Below are 17,335 nucleotides of genomic sequence, written 5' to 3'. Positions count from 1 at the left end.
CGACATCCTCAGTAGGGAGACTGTTAATTCTAGATTTGTGTAATGTTTGGGAAGGAAGAAGGGGTTATGAATGGGGAGGCTTTAGTAAAGTTGTACGGTTGTATCAGTGTGCAACTACTGAATGCTTGCTCTAACCAATGTTACAACCACATATTTATAAGAATTCATTTTACGTTGAATAAAGCTCCATCAAAGTAAATACGAGTCTCTTTCGTTTTCAATATATCCAAGGACGATGTTTTGTTTTGACACACTCACATCGAATTTAGTGCAAAATGCTGACAAACACGGTTCTCTAATAAGCTTAGTACATCAACATACACTGTAGGTCACTTATTCAAAGGACAAGTTTTTCAGAGAGGAAAACGTATGTTTCCGTCCATTTCTTCCATACTTTTATCGGTTTTACTTTACATTCATTCGCTCATTCCTTGTTGCTGCTAATGTACATAGTTATGGTGATCATTTTAATGGAGAATTTGTACGTACATTAGATTTTTCTGGAGCCATACAAGTCTAAAAGAAGTTGGAACCTGAGAGCAGCTGCAAGGAATTACCTGGGCAAGCTAACTGCTTGCATACCAATGATTTTTCCCCAACTTCGACTCAGCAATGACCCAATAGACAACATTTCATTCAATTATCCCTTCTGAGTGAATAAGATGAAATCATCAACACACAATCACGTGTGGAACGAAATAAATTTCTGACTCACGTCGGGATCGAACCCAGGTCTCTCAGGTGGAAAGCAAGGCGTTACCCACTGGGCCATACAAGTCTAAAAGAAGTTGGAACCTGAGGCAACTGCACCAAAGGAATTACCTGGGCAAGCTAACTGCTTGCATACCAGCAGTTTTCCCCAACCCGACTCATGTGTTAATAGACAACATTTCATTCAATTATCCCTTCTGGTGAATAAGATGAAATCATCAACACACAATCACGTGTGGAACAGAAATAAATTTCTGACTCGTCGGGATCGACAGGTCTCTCAGGTGGAAAGCAGGGGCGTTACCACTGGGCCATACAAGTCTAAAGAAGTTGGAACCTGAGGCAACTGCAAAAGGAATTACCTGGGCAAGCTAACTGCTTGCATACCAGCAGTTTTCCCCAACTTCCCGACTCAGCAATGACCCAATAGACAACATTTCATTCAATTATCCCTTCTGAGTGAATAAGATGAAATCATCAACACACAATCACGTGTGGAACAGAAATAAATTTCTGACTCACGTCGGGATCAGACCAGGTCTCTCAGGTGGAAAGCAAAGGGCGTTACCCACTGGGCCATACAAGTCTAAAGAAGTTGGAACCTGAGCAACTGCACTCACCAGGAATTACCTGGGCAAGCTAACTGCTTGCATACCAGCGATTTTCCCCAACTTCCCACGACTCAGCAATGACCCAATAGACAACATTTCTATTCTTATTCCTTCTGAAGTGAATAATGAAATCATCAACACACAATCACGTGTGGAACATTAAATAAATTTCTGACTCACGTCAGGATCGAACAGTGTCTCTCAGGTGGAATGCCAAGGGCGTTACCCACTAGCCATACAAGTCTAAAGTTGGAACGGAGAGCAACTGCACCGGCGAGAATTACCTGGGCAAGCTAACTGTTTGCACGTGACCAGTGTTGACTTCCCTATCTTCCCCGACTCAGCAATGACCCAATAGACAACATTTCATTTCGAATTATCCTTCTGAGTGAATAAGAGGAAATCATCATACACACAATCACGTGTGGAACATTGAAATAAATTTCTGACTCACGTTGGGAAAACCCAGGTCTCTCAGGTGGAAAGCAGGGGCGTTACCCACTGTGGCCATACAGGTCTAAAAAGTTGGAACTTACAGGCAACTGCCCAAGGAATTCCACCTGGAAGACCTGGGTTTCCCGACGTAGTCAGAAATTTATTTACAACACGTGATTGTGTGTTGATGATTTCTATCTTCTTATTCACTCAGAAGGGATAATTCAGATGAAATGTTGTCTATTGGGTCATTGCTGAGTCGGGAAGTTAAGAAAAATCTGGTATGCAAGCAGTTCATGCCCAGGTATTCCTTGGGTGCAGTTGCTCTCAGGTTCCAACTTCTTTTAGACTTGTATGGATGGGTAACGCCCTTGCTTTCACCTGAGAGACCTGGGTTCGATCCCGACGTGAGTCAGAAATTTATTTCTGTTCCACACGTGATTGTGTGTTGATGATTTCTATCTTATTCACTCAGAAGGGATAATTCGAATGAAATGTTGTCTATTGGGTCATTTGCTGAGTCGGAAGTTGGGAAAACTCGCTGGTATGCAAGCAGTTAGCTTGCCCAGGTAATTCTTGGGTGCAGTTGCTCTCAGGTTCCAACTTCTTTTTAGACTTGCGGCCCAGTGGGTAGCGCCCTTGCTTTCCACCTGAGAGACCTGGGTTCGATCGACGTGAGTCAGAAATTTATTTCTGTTCCACACGTGATTGTGTGTTGATGATTTCTATCTTATTCACTCCAGAAGGGATAATTATATATATATATAATGTTGTCTATTGGTCACATTGCTGTAGTTGGGGAAAAACGTGTATTCCACTGATCCATTATTTAAGCAGTTAGCTTGCCGAATTTAATTCCTTGAGTGAAGTTAGCTCTCCGGGTTCCAACTCCTGTTTATAAACTCAGTATACCCAGTGAAGTGATCTTTCTTGCACCTTTCCACCTGAGGACTTTCTCAAGATTCGATCGGTCAATTAGAGGTCAGATACAGGCTTAAACTTCATCATTTTGGGATGATTTATATTATCTTTGAGATATTTTTGATTTTTATCTCTAGATTTACTGTATACTTTTTCCATATCATGAAAGATATTTGACCTTGATGACCTCTTTCAGGACTAAATGTAAGTTCGAAGAATTTTTTGAAAACAACTCACCTATTATCCGATGTTTTGGCATGAGGCAAGATTGCAATTGGTTTCCTATCAATATCTCAGATTTTGTGGGTGTCGTTTACACTAGAGCACGCCAACATTGACTGTCTCTTGTAAATCCATGTCTGATTTGTGACACTGAAACATTAGCTGGATAATAGGTCAGTGGCGACAATAACATGGGTATCAGTACAATTCTGCCCATATTAATGGAATGAACCTGCGTGAAAAACATGAATAAAAAATCTGGATAACGTTGGAAAACATAATTTTGATACATAACGCCAAAGTGGCCCAGTTATAGCTGGTTTTCCCATGGGTTGTTGGTTGGCCTCCCAGCCCACGAGTAATGCAACTTCCAGTCATGAATCATTTACAGAGAAAGGGCTTAGGTCAATAGGTATTATAATTACATAATGATATAGAAGAAAGACACTTGGTAATGCTATAAACAAAAATATTTTAATCACCAGGAGGTCACGTTGCTCGTCCGGGTCGTCACCTATGGGTAACGCCGGAGAAGGATAAAAGTCTATCACCTCTCGTACATTGTGGCTATTAAATTACATATGTGTCTGGTAAAAGTGACCAGTAGATTCTGCATATATATTTCAGCCTAAAAAGCAATAAAAACGATTGCCCACTTGGCTACGATGGTGAGGATGGGTCTATTCAGCTCTAATGAATATATCTGAAAACGACAGGTATATATATGTACGAGAGGTGATAGACTTTTATCCTTCTCGTGGTTAGGTGGGCAACGTGACCTCCTTGTGATTAAAGGTAACTCGGGTTCGCTTCCGCGGCCGGCCGTCACAGGCTCTTCATTCTTCCCTTTGGATATCGGCTTCGTAGTTACAAGCATATCCTAAAAAGCGCGAGGAATTAGCGAAGTTAAGAGGGCATTGTGGCTATTAGAATTACATATGTGTCTGGTAAAAGTGACCAGTAGATTCTGCATATATATTTCAGCCTAAAAAGCAATAAAAACGATTGCCCACTTGGCTACGATGGTGAGGATGGGTCTATTCCAGCTCTAATGAATATATCTGAAAACGACAGGTATATATATGTACGAGAGGTGATAGACTTTTATCCTTCTCGTGGTTAGGTGGGCAACGTGACCTCCTTGTGATTAGGGAACTCGGGTTCGCTTCCCGCGGCCGGCCGTCACAGGCTCTTCATTCTTCCCTTTGGATATCGGCTTCGTAGTTACAAGCATATCCAAAAAAGCGCGAGGAATTAGCGAAGTTATGAGGGCATTGTGGCTATTAGAATTACATATGTGTCTGGTAAAAGTGACCAGTAGATTCTGCATATATATTTCAGCCTAAAAAGCAATAAAAACGATTGCCCACTTGGCTGCGATGGTGAGGATGGGTCTATTCCAGCTCTAATGAATATATCTGAAAACGACAGGTATATATATGTACGAGAGGTGATAGACTTTTATCCTTCTCGTGGTTAGGTGGGCAACGTGATTCCTCCTTGTGATTAAGGTAACTCGGGTTCGCTTCCCGCGGCCGGCCGTCACAGGCTCTTCATTCTTCCCTTTGGATATCGGCTTCGTAGTTACAAGCATATCAAAAAAAGCGCGAGGAATTTAGCGAAGTTAAGAGGGCATTGTGGCTATTAGAATTACATATGTGTCTGGTAAAAGTGACCAGTAGATTCTGCATATATATTTCAGCCTAAAAAGCAATAAAAACGATTGCCCACTTGGCTACGATGGTGAGGATGGGTCTATTCCAGCTCTAATGAATATATCTGAAAACGACAGGTATATATATGTACGAGAGGTGATAGACTTTTATCCTTCTCGTGGTTAGGTGGGCAACGTGACCTCCTTGTGATTAAGGTAACTCGGGTTCGCTTCCCGCGGCCGGCCGTCACAGGCTCTTCATTCTTCCTTTGGATATCGGCTTCGTAGTTACAAGCATATCCAAAAAGCGCGAGGAATTAGCGAAGTTAAGAGGGCATTGTGGCTATTAGAATTACATATGTGTCTGGTAAGTGACCAGTAGATTCTGCATATATATATATATATATATATATATATATATATGTATATATATATATATATATATATATATATATATATATATATATATATATATATATATATATATATATATATATATATATATATATATATATATATATATATATATATATGATTATTATCACTTTTGTACGTGATTCATTTATCACACATTACCACAGGTGAAAAATAAGAAAGGGGTGTAGGTCCTGACTGGTTTCGACTTTATTTCCAAGCCATTGACGAAGGACTGATACAGAGTGTGAGAAGTCACAAATATATATACTACAAGAACAGTACTGACGAACATACACAACTGTTAGAGACTCCATATCCCCACTCAGGCGGTGTCGAGGTAGGAGTGGCCTTTAAAACTCATTTGGCTAAAAATCACAATAGACTCTCAGGGGACATTGCTGATAAACAGACCATACCCTACCTCAGATCCACACCTGACAGGTGTCATGGAGGCGGAGTTTGGAAACTCATTAACATTACTACCCTCGTTCTGTGTTTACAAATATGATAATCCTATTTTCATACATCTCTACTGCCTACCTTAAAGTTTAAACAATTTACAAATTTCTTTTGATATTAAAGGATCAAGTTTATACATCCCTTGACTGATATTCATATTATGGTTGTAACTTTCTTTTATGAAGCTAGATTCAATGATGTTCCTTTCCAGTGCATTATTAGAATATACAATCCTTTTTGCCCCTTCCCAGTTGATAGCATGATTGTTCTCACTAACATGTACAAATATACCACTGTTCCCTTGCATATCTCACACATTTCTTATGTTGTTCAATTCTTTTTCCAGTGCTTTCCCGGTTTGGCCAATATAAAAGTTGTCACAAGACTTACACGGAATTTTATATACACACCCTTTAATATTGTCTTGGGAGTTCTTGATAAGTACATTTTTCATTGTTGTATTGTTCTTAAATGCGACATTAACACCAAAATTCTTAAGAAGATGAGGGATATCTTTCATACTATTATTATAAGCCAGAAAAAGCAAATTTTTTTGTGTTGTAAGGTTCTTTCTGGTTTTGATACATAGTCTTTTTGCCCTTCAAATGCACTGTTTAATACACTATCAGGATATTTCAATTTTTGCCTGCATTCCTAATCTTATGTATTTCATCATCAATATATTCAGGGCTACATACCCGTAATGCTCTTAAAAACATAGATGAAAACACTGACTTTTTAACCTTATTGCTTTGTCCAGAATAGAAATGCACATAGGAAGAAATATTAGTGGGTTTTCTATACACACTATATTTAAACCCACTACTATTTCTTCGTATGAGGACATCCAGAAACGGTAAGCACCCATCATTTTCCATTTCCATCGTGAATTTAATTGATGGTACTAATTGATTTAACTTAGCAAAAAAGTTTTTTTTTTTTTTTTTTTTTTTTTACATCTTGGTTCCCTGGCCATACACAAATTATGTCGTCAACATACCTAAACCATGTTACATTACGTGGGATTATGTTGTTTAATATCTTCTTTTCAAAAAATTCCATATATAAGTTACTTAACACTGGGGATAGAGGGTTTCCCATTGCCATACAAAAATTTTGTGAGTAAAATTTACCATTAAATTCAGGTGTGGATCTGAGGTGGGGTATGGTCTGTTTATCAGCAATGTCCCCTGAGAGTCTATTGTGATTTTTAGCCAAATGAGTTTTAAAGGCCACTCCTACCTCGACACCGGCCTGAGTGGGGATATGGAGTCTCTAACGGTTGTGTATGTTCGTCAGTACTGTTCTTGTAGTATATATATTTGTGACTTCTCAAACTCTGTATCAGTCCTTCGTCAATGGCTTGGAAATAAAGTTAAAACCGGTCAGGACCTACACCCCGTTTCTTATTTTTCACCTGTGGTAATGTGTGATAAATGAATCACGTACAAAAGTGATAATAATCATCAATGGATACCACGCGCTCCTTCCGATCTTTCTGTGTTCTTTTCCCCATCTTGGAATATGCCGTCAGAGAATTTGCCGGCGCCCTCACTCAAGCTCATACCAACAAGGAACACCTGCGGTTATTACGTGAATGTCGGGATGAACAAGTGATACCAAGATCGTTCATAACCAATTCCTTGCTGAAATTAGAAGACCAACCCTTCGGTGAAATACAACGTGCCATATTGGAAAAACATATCAACATCAAAACATTGAAAAACCAAAAAGAATTTTGAAGATCTCACGAGGAAAAGACGACATTTCGAAGCCTCAATACCACCAGATTGGAGAGATTCCCTACGTGACTATTGTCATGTGAAGATGAGGAATCAAGTGTATCGGAAACTGAAACGGAAACACGATAATAAAATGAAACTGTTGATTGAAAGAAGCCCTTGGACCAACAACGCCAATCATGAATGTGTCGTCAACTTATCAAACAAACAGCTGGATAGAAATGTAACTAGTGCCTTAGGCTACGGTTTAAACTTTGCTTTATCTCCTGGCGGAAGGAACAGTGTGGAAATAACTAAAGGACTGTGTAATTTGGAAAAATATAGTGATTTAACGAATGAAGAAGTGAACATGGTTAAGGGAGTGATTTATGGAAGTATGAAAAAATCAGACACCACAAACGTCCCCAAAAGATTTATGGTTGCTATTAATGAACTGAAAAAGATAAAAATATACACATGACAAAAGCAGATAAATCAGGCGCCCTTGTAATTTTAAATAAAAGTGAATATATAGAAAAATGCAAAATCTTTTAGGTGATGATAACACATATAAAGAATTAAATAAGAACCTGATAGACAATGTGAATAGTGGTTTCAATAAGAAAGTGAAAAACCTGTTAAAAGGTAACGAAAGCCTTATAAAGAAGTTGTGTGTGACCTCTCCATCGCTACCATACATGTATGGTACAATAAAAACTCACAAAGCAAACTTTCCTGCCAGGCCAATTATCAGTTCAGTTGGTTCCGCATCATACAAGCTAGCGAAGTACTTAGTAGATATTCTCAACCCATTAGTAGGTACCATCTCAAATGCAAATATCAAGAATAATGTGGACCTGATAAATAAACTAAATAGTGTAGAGATTAATAGTGAATCCAGGCTTGTAAGTTTTGATGTTGTATCACTATTCACAAAGGTGCCAATAGATGATCTGATGGCGTTTTTATCTGAATTGTTAGAGAACACACAGCTGGATATCCCATTTTCTAAAAGTGCTTTAATTGAACCGATTAAATTATGTGTAAAAGATTGTAAATTTGAATTTAATGGTAAATTTTACTCACAAAATTTTTGTATGGCAATGGGGAAACCTCTATCCCCAGTGTTAAGTAACTTATATATGGAATTTTTGAAAAGAAGATATTAAACAACATAATCCCACGTAATGTAACATGGTTTAGGTATGTTGACGACATAATTTGTGTATGGCCAGGGAACCAAGATGTAAAAAAAAAAAAAAAAAAACTTTTTGCTAAGTTAAATCAATTAGTACCATCAATTAAATTCACGATGGAAATGGAAAATGATGGGTTCTTACCGTTTCTGGATGTCCTCATACGAAGAAATAGTAGTGGGTTTAAATATAGTGTGCATAGAAAACCCACTAATATTTCTTCCTATGTGCATTTCTATTCTGGACAAAGCAATAAGGTTAAAAGTCAGTGTTTTCATCTATGTTTTTAAGAGCATTACGGGTATGTAGCCCTGAATATATTGATGATGAAATACATAAGATTAGGAATGCAGGCAAAAAATTGAAATATCCTGATAGTGTATTAAACAGTGCATTTGAAGCGGCAAAAAGACTATGTATCAAAACCAGAAAGAACCTTACAACACAAAAAATTTGCTTGTTCTGCCTTATAATAATAGTATGAAAGATATCCTCATCTTCTTAAGAATTTTGGTGTTAATGTCGCATTTAAGAACAATACAACAATGAAAAATGTACTTATCAAGAACTCCCAAGACAATATTAAAGGGTGTGTATATAAAATTCCGTGTAAGTCTTGTGACAACTTTTATATTGGCCAAACCGGGAAAGCACTGGAAAAAAGAATTGAACAACATAAGAAATGTGTGAGATATGCACAAGGGAACAGTGGTATATTTGTACATGTTAGTGAGAACAATCATGCTATCAACTGGGAAGGGGCAAAAAGGATTGTATATTCTAATAATGCACTGGAAAGGAACATCATTGAATCTAGCTTCATAAAAGAAAGTTACAACCATAATACGAATATCAGTCAAGGGATGTATAAACTTGATCCTTTAATATCAAAAGAAATTTGTAAACAGTTTAAACTTTAAGGTAGGCAGTAGAGATGTATGAAAATAGGATTATCATATTTGTAAACACAGTACATGGGTAGTAATGTTAATGAGTTTCCAAACTCCGCCTCCATGACACCTGTCAGGTGTGGATCTGAGGTTGTGGTATCGTCTGTTTATCAGCAATGTCCCCTGAGAGTCTATTGTGATTTTTAGCCAAATGAGTTTTAAAGGCCACTCCTACCTCGACACCGGCCTGAGTGGGGATATGGAGTCTCTAACGGTTGTGTATGTTCGTCAGTACTGTTCTTGTAGTATATATATTTGTGACTTCTCACACTCTGTATCAGTCCTTCGTCAATGGCTTGAAATAAAGTCGAAACCGGTCAGGACCTACACCCCGTTTCTTATTTTCACCTGTGGTAATGTGTGATATATATATATATATATATATATATATATATATATATATATATATATATATATATATATACATATATATATACATATATATATATATATATATATATATATATATATAGATAGATAGATATATATATATATATATATATATATATATATATATATATATATATATATATATATAGATATATATATATAGATATATATATATATATATATATATATATATATATATATATATATATATATATATATATATATATATATATATATATATATATATATATATATATATATAGATATAGATATATATATATATATATATATATATATATATATATATATATATATATATTTATTTATTTTTATAATTAAATAACATACCCAACAAGGAAACTAAAAACACCAACAGCTCCAAAACCAATAATAAAATAATAATAATAATAATGTTTGCATTGAGTCTTCTCTATTCGTCTTACAATCTTCCTTCATCAGCTTGTAGCGGGTTTATCAAGTTTCCTGAGTACAATTGTTCTCCTTGTATGTCCTTAGGAAACTTGATAGACTAGATACACACTAACGAAAGGAAGCTTGTAAGACGAGTAGAGATGATTTTATACAAATTGAATGCCGTAGAAACAGCCATTATTTTTAATAATAATAATAATAATAATAATAATAATAATAATAATAATAATAATAATAATAATAATAATAATAATAATCGGAGTGACCCACTGGGTGAACTACCACTTAGACGCTCGAGAGGGTTAGTTGGTTATCTACGGAGAACTGTGCTATATCCTGATCTGTGGAATTGGTTGCCTTCAAAATCAATACTACATGCTTAGAAGAGGGCCTTCTAACTAATAATAATAATAATAATAATAATAATAATAATAATAATAATAATAATAATAATAATAATAATAATAATAATAATAATAATAATTATTATTATTATTATTATTATTATTATTATTATTATTATTATTATTATTATTACCGTGTTATCATTATCTACGGTTATCTACAGAGAAGGATGGTATAACCTGAACTACTGAATTGGCTATCTTCAAAATACGACAAATTTTCTTCCGTCAACAACAATTATTAACGTTATATTCACTTTTTTCAAACCATTATACTTCGATGATTACTTCAGCGTTTTAGTCAGGATGAGACGGGGAAACGAGCAGATTCTCGAAAGCTCTCGTTTTGTGTATATATTTCTAACATGTATTTACATTTACACCATTGTGGATGTCTTCAATAATTAATAATAATAAAAATAATAATTATTATTATTATTATAATGTAGAAATCCACAGTGGTGTAAGTGTAAATATTTATTAGAAATATACATTTCTAATATATATATTTACACTTGCATCACTGTCGATTTCTTCACCATTCTAGTGACTCATGCTATTATGAGATCTTTAATAATAATAATAATAATAATAATAATAATAATAATAATAATAATAATAATAATAATAATAATAATAATAACTACTCGAGCAAAGAACAATAATATTATTGAAAAAACGCAAGGAAAAAAATGATTGACAGCAATAATGCCCAGTGGATTCTACCCCAGGGAAAGGAGAATACCCGTGTCAAATAATACTTAACAAAATGGTCGACGAATACCGTTGTATCTGATTTCCCAGTAGCAGACTCATTCATCCTTTATACCCAAGGAATAGACAGACAGTCGCTCATTTTGTGCTCTGATGCTTATTACGCTTTATAACTACAATATATATAGTATTATTATTATTATACACACACACACACACATATCTACTGGGTAACGAGGGAAAGCACAGTTCATTTTTCATGACTGATTGTGTCAAAGAATTACCATCCTAAACTTGAAACTTATTCTAAGAACCCGGTTACCACTGGTTCTCAGTTCAGATATAAAGAAAAGCTCAGTCCGATGTTTACATCCAACGTTGTGTACAAATATATTTGCCCTAAATGTAGTCGAGGGACCTATGTGGGACACACAAAAAGGCTACTAAAAATACGCTTGGACTCCCATAGACGATAAAGTTTCAGGACAGAAGTAGGCTGTCCTACTCAGAACAATCAAATGTTCGGAATCATTCATAGATCTGTAAAACACACATAGAGGCCAAAGATTTCCAAATTATAGGACACGCACAAAATGAAAAAGAACTTCACGTCTTGGAGTCCATAATGATAAAAAAAGCTAGTTCCGTCGTTAAACTCGCAGAATTCCTCCATCCAATTGTACATTACGTAATGGTCCGTTGCACTTCGTCCTTCGTTTCTTGGTCTCTGAAGGTTCTTCTGTTTTTAGTTTCTCTTTGAAGCAGCCCGCTGGGTGGGTGTTTTACTCCGTATTGTTTTTATGTTTTTATATTTCTTCTTTTTGCTGTATTAATTTTTTTTATTTTATCTTTTTTGTTGGTTTTTATTATTTTTATTTTGTCTCATTTTAAATATATTAATGTAATCAGTGATGTCAAGATTATTTACGTCTTTTTTACTTTTTTTTTTTTTTTCTTATATTTCTATGTATTCTATTGTGGCTTTTGCAATTTCACTGTTATATTTTACTTTTACCAGGGATGTTATTGTAATACATCTACATTTCTTGTCAAAATATTCCAAGAGTAATAAGGTGTTCGCGTTTTTTCAGCCTTGAAAATGCAACCGAGAAGTTTTGTGAAACGTCAGCACAATAAACCTTGAAAATGCACTGCGCTTTCCCTTGCTACCCAGTAGATGTGGATTGAGCTGTGGCTCTTGTTATGATTGTGTATAATTACACATATGTACACACAGACACAGCACACACACACACACACACACACACACACACATATATATATATATATATATATATATATATATATATATATATATATATATATATATATATATATACATACATACATACATACATACATATATGGAAGCTTAATCTGTAACTTGAGGAAGGGTATTAGGAATACAGCGGATAAACCAATGAATAAAGAGAGAGAGAGAGAGAGAGAGAGAGAGAGAGAGAGAGAGAGAGAGAGAGAGAGAGAGAGAGAAAGAGATAAACATAGTCCTTTCATTTTACATCAACAAGGCGCATTGTTATATGAATTGCTATATTCAAATTTATGGAACGACAGCTCTATTTGGGATAGTTAGGTAGGTAGGGATACAAGAGTGCAAATGCATATAAACAGAGAGAGAGAGAGAGAGAGAGAGAGAGAGAGAGAGAGAGAGAGAGAGAGAGAGAGAGAGAGATGCCAAGTGTTTCAGCTAAATGGCAGGTAGGGAACATTTTCTTTAGAAAAAATAAAATGATGAAAAGGTAAAAAGAAAATGGATGTTCCTTGCTAATAGGTTAGAGGATTAAGAGTAATCCTCTTGCGTCCTGTCTAGAAGATTGGAGAATCTGAAGGATTAAGCAGTGTAACTGATACTCTGATGGAACACTTTATATATATATATATATATATATATATATATATATATATATATATATATATATATATATATATATATATATACATATATGTGTGTGTGTGCGTGTATAAAAGCTAGTCATGGTTGTCGATACCACTGAAATGGGGTTCGCTTCATTTGATTAGTAATTGTTAAAGCCGTTGTGGCTGCAGCTAAATCGAAATAAGAGAGGAAATCTATGACTCAGTAACTCACAAAGTATAAATACAGTAGTCAGTGTCCTCATTTACTTGGAATAACTTGAAATGCATCAGACATGCATGGGACCTAAACCAATTAATTATCAGTATTCAAATCTTTGGCGATGCGCCTAAATCTGGCTGTTATTTCCGGAGCAGTAACACACACACACACACACACACATGCAAACAGAATAGAGGCTTTCACAATAACTACCTTTCATTTTTTATGTAACTGCCAAGAGTAGAATTTATTTTCTATCTGATTAATGGATGTAACTGAAGCGTTAGTGTGAAATATTCACCCTGCAAATGGAAAATAATAATACAAAGCATCGTAACTCTGGTTTATGAAACTCGCACACATACACATGCATATTGAATACAAGCATTCGCCAGAAATACCTTTCAGTTTTTAAGGAACTGCTGAGAGCATACTTTATTCTCTATTTGACTGATGGAGACATTTGGGCCATTTGTTGACACTGGACAAGAAGAGTTAGTAATCCTGAAATACTGATCTTGCACATGGAAAATAATGATATTTAACATCTGAACGCTTGAACATGGTCTATGACACACTCACACGCATATGGAATAAAAGCATTCGCTATCAATACCTTTCATTATTTACCTAACAACTATGATTAGACTTTATTCCCTATTTGATTGATGGAGATGTTTGGACTATTCCCTAATGCCGAACAAGAAGAGTCAGTAATCTTGAAATATTCACGTTATAAATGGAAAATAACAAAATAACACATTCTAACCTTGGTCTAACGTCAAGAATTCAAGGACAGGCACAGTTCCAGTATGACAGACCTCAGTGTCGCAAACTCATTACAGATCACGTGTTAGGGATAAATGTCTTTTAGCTGGAAACTACCTGGGAACCGACATTTAACTGAGAGAGAGAGAGAGAGAGAGAGAGAGAGAGAGAGAGAGAGAGAGAGAGAGATGCGTACTAATATTTAATAGTGGTTAACCTACTGAGTATCACCTGTCTAAACTGAGTTGAGAGAGAGAGAGAGAGAGAGGGAGATGGTAACCTACATCGCCTCACCTGTCTAAACTGAGGAGAGAGAGAGAGTAACCTACTGATGCTCACCTGTCTGAACTGAGTTGAGAGAGAGAGAGAGAGAGAGAGAGAGAGAGAGAGAGAGAGAGAGAGAGAGAGAATTCATAATAATGTTTAATGATGATAGCCTACTGATGCTCACCTGTCTAAACTGAGGAGAGAGAGAGAGAAAGAGAGAGAGAGAGAGAAACCTACTGATGCTCACCTGTCTAAACTGAGGAGAGACGTCCTTATCGTGAGCCTGGATCGTCGTGATGAGCATACTGTCAACGTTCTCCAAGACAGAACCGTCGAACTGCTGCAGAAGCGGAGCGTTGTCGTTGACGTCCAGAATGCTCACTTGGAGCTTCTTTTCCAAACGAGCGTTTCGGTCGTTCTGCAATTTGAAGCGGATGGAGAAATAGGAGATAAAACGGTGTTGTGATAGCAGTCACAGCAAAGGGAAAAGATAAAAAAAAAATCTTACTCAACACAATCAAGCATTTGTTGTGTGAGTGTCCAAAGTACAATCAGCAGCGAACATCAAGTTTTGGAAATAAATCGATCAGTGGAATTTTGTCTGAAACGTCAACACTTGAAATTAATTCGGTTATGAAGTGTTTGAAAAATTGTAATTTAATTGACAAGATAAAAAAAAAATATAAATAAAAACAAATCCTTCGAGCGAGCCCTGTGAGAATTGATAATCAGCTCTGTGGTCTGGTAAAAATATTTTAATAATAATAATATAAGAGACACCATCAAAAACACAAAAGATACCACATATTCTTATAGATATGGAATGCACATCGAACTCCAAAGAGAGATCTTATAGACAAAACAAACCTACATGTTGCCAATAAGGCGATAATTAAAAATAAAAAAGGATGCATCATGATTTACAACTAAAAACATTCTCACTTTACGTGTGCATAATATATCCCAGTCTTCGAACCTAATCTGGTTTCAGTCCCACCTACGAAGATTTATTCCGTTTTATTCCTTAGGAGCTTTACAAATTATTATTATCTTTCAGTGAAAACAGTTCCCAAAACTATAAAGAAAGGGAGAAGTTAAGGTGGCTTTGCATCCACACTAAAACATAATCGTATCAAGTCCTTGTAGTTTCCAAAAGCACTTTAAAATATATTCTAAGTAGTCAAATGAGCAATCAACTTGTAATACTATAAATCGAAGATAAGGTTTCATCACAATTTTTTTTTTTATTTTTAGGTTCACAAAATAAAAAAAGATTCTTTGATAAATACAATCGTAGCAAATTCTTGTCGTTTACAAAAATATTTTAGAATATAGGCTGTCAAACGAGCAGTCATCATGTAATACTATAAATTTATACTATCAAAGATAAGGTATTCATTAAAAATATATTGTTTACTTTCCGGTTCACATCAGTGAAAAGGATTCATTGCTAATTCCCATCCGAGAGTATAAACGAAATTTATGTCCGTGCAACATATGGATTCCCATTGAACTCACTTTGATACTGCTGTAAATTGGCAGTTGAAATACCAATTACATTTTCAGATTAACTGTCCCACTTTCAGCTTTTGTCACCGAAAATTGAAAATAAGGTAATCGGGTCAAGATAAGAGATATATTCTAATTACTCTTTTGAATTACAGTTTTCTTTGAACTGCTTACTAACTGCTGGAAGTTTTAGATGTTTAAAGAACAAGTCTTTCCTTCAGGCCTTGTATTTAAATAATCTATTTATATTATTGTGTATTTCTCTATTTATTCATTAATTTACCTATTTATTTTTTCTAATAACAGATTTTTTTTGTGCATTTCCTGTTATCTTCTGTAACTTCTTTCAGATGAACACCATATTTTTTGGAAGCTTGAATTTCGAGTCAGTGGCCCCTGTGGACTTGTTCTATATGAAGAGAGGTTCATCTTCTGAATAATAATAATAATAATAATAATAATAATAATAATAATAATAATAATAATAATAATAATAATAATAATAATAATAATCATTGTGAAAAAATCCACAATGGTGTATATGTAAATACTAGGAATATATATATATATATATATATATATATATATATATATATATATATATATATATATATATATATATATATATATATATATATATATATATATATATATATATATATATATATATACAGAGTTCCATGCAAATAATTGCATTGAATTTTTTAGGTAAAATTCTTGCAAGAATTTTGCCCCTAAAAGGTGATATGGTTTAGGTGCGTGGATGATATTTTCTGTATTTGGCCGGTTCACGAAAATCTCCAGGAATTTCTGATTAATCTAAATAATTTGGTCACTTCTACAATTTACCATAGACATGGCAGAAATTTCACCTTTTCAGTGACTAACATTGCCTCTTTTGTTCATTATTACTCCAAACATTATGAAAATGTTAAATTCTCTGTCTTTTCTGGAATGTACTTAAGGGCTTTACGCGTTTGTAGCCCGCAGATTAAAACTATTTATGATATTGCTTTGAAACTTGAATATCCAAGTACCTTTGTAGATGTAGCATGGAAAAGAACCAGGAAAACATTTTATTTAACTAATAACAAACTTAAATTTATTAAGCATAATATTCTCAAATTACCGTATGATGAAAGGTTTTTAGAAATTTCGAAAATTTTGAATCTTTTCAACATAAATGTTGTTTTCGGTAATTTTAATGTTAAGAGTTTAGTAATAAAAAATTCTCCTAAAGATGTTTCTGGCTACATCTATGAAGTTCCTTGTAAAAAGTGTTATAAAATATATTACCGACAAACTGGAAAATCACTTTCATAGCGAATCAAACTGGCCAAATATCGAATACATTATTCGTATATATGAGAGATTTAGATCATCCTATTAACTAGAGGGAAGCAAGATCTTTAGTCCCGTGTAACGACATAGTTAAAAGGAATATCACTGAATCTTG

The 17,335-nt window shown here is 34.8% G+C and overlaps 2 protein-coding genes across 2 annotated transcripts in view; one reads left to right on the top strand and one right to left on the bottom strand.

The window, feature by feature from the left end:
- Positions 1-17,335, top strand: part of LOC136837895 (DE-cadherin-like) — a 385,893-nt gene that overhangs the window by 145,728 nt on the left and 222,830 nt on the right.
- Positions 10,405-17,335, bottom strand: part of LOC136837896 (neural-cadherin-like) — a 21,896-nt gene continuing 14,965 nt past the window's right edge. Inside the window, exons 9-10 of the mRNA XM_067102777.1 lie at positions 14,618-14,788; positions 10,405-10,476 (exon numbers count right to left, since the gene is read on the bottom strand). Coding sequence (XP_066958878.1) covers positions 10,405-10,476; positions 14,618-14,788 — 243 coding nt within the window. The remainder of the gene's footprint in view (positions 10,477-14,617; positions 14,789-17,335) is intronic.

The sequence above is a fragment of the Macrobrachium rosenbergii genome, unplaced genomic scaffold, assembly GCF_040412425.1.
Source record: "Macrobrachium rosenbergii isolate ZJJX-2024 unplaced genomic scaffold, ASM4041242v1 13875, whole genome shotgun sequence".
NCBI lineage: Eukaryota > Metazoa > Arthropoda > Malacostraca > Decapoda > Palaemonidae > Macrobrachium > Macrobrachium rosenbergii.
The sequence above is the reverse complement of the archived record's forward strand: the minus strand, read 5'-3'. Positions and strand labels throughout refer to the sequence as shown.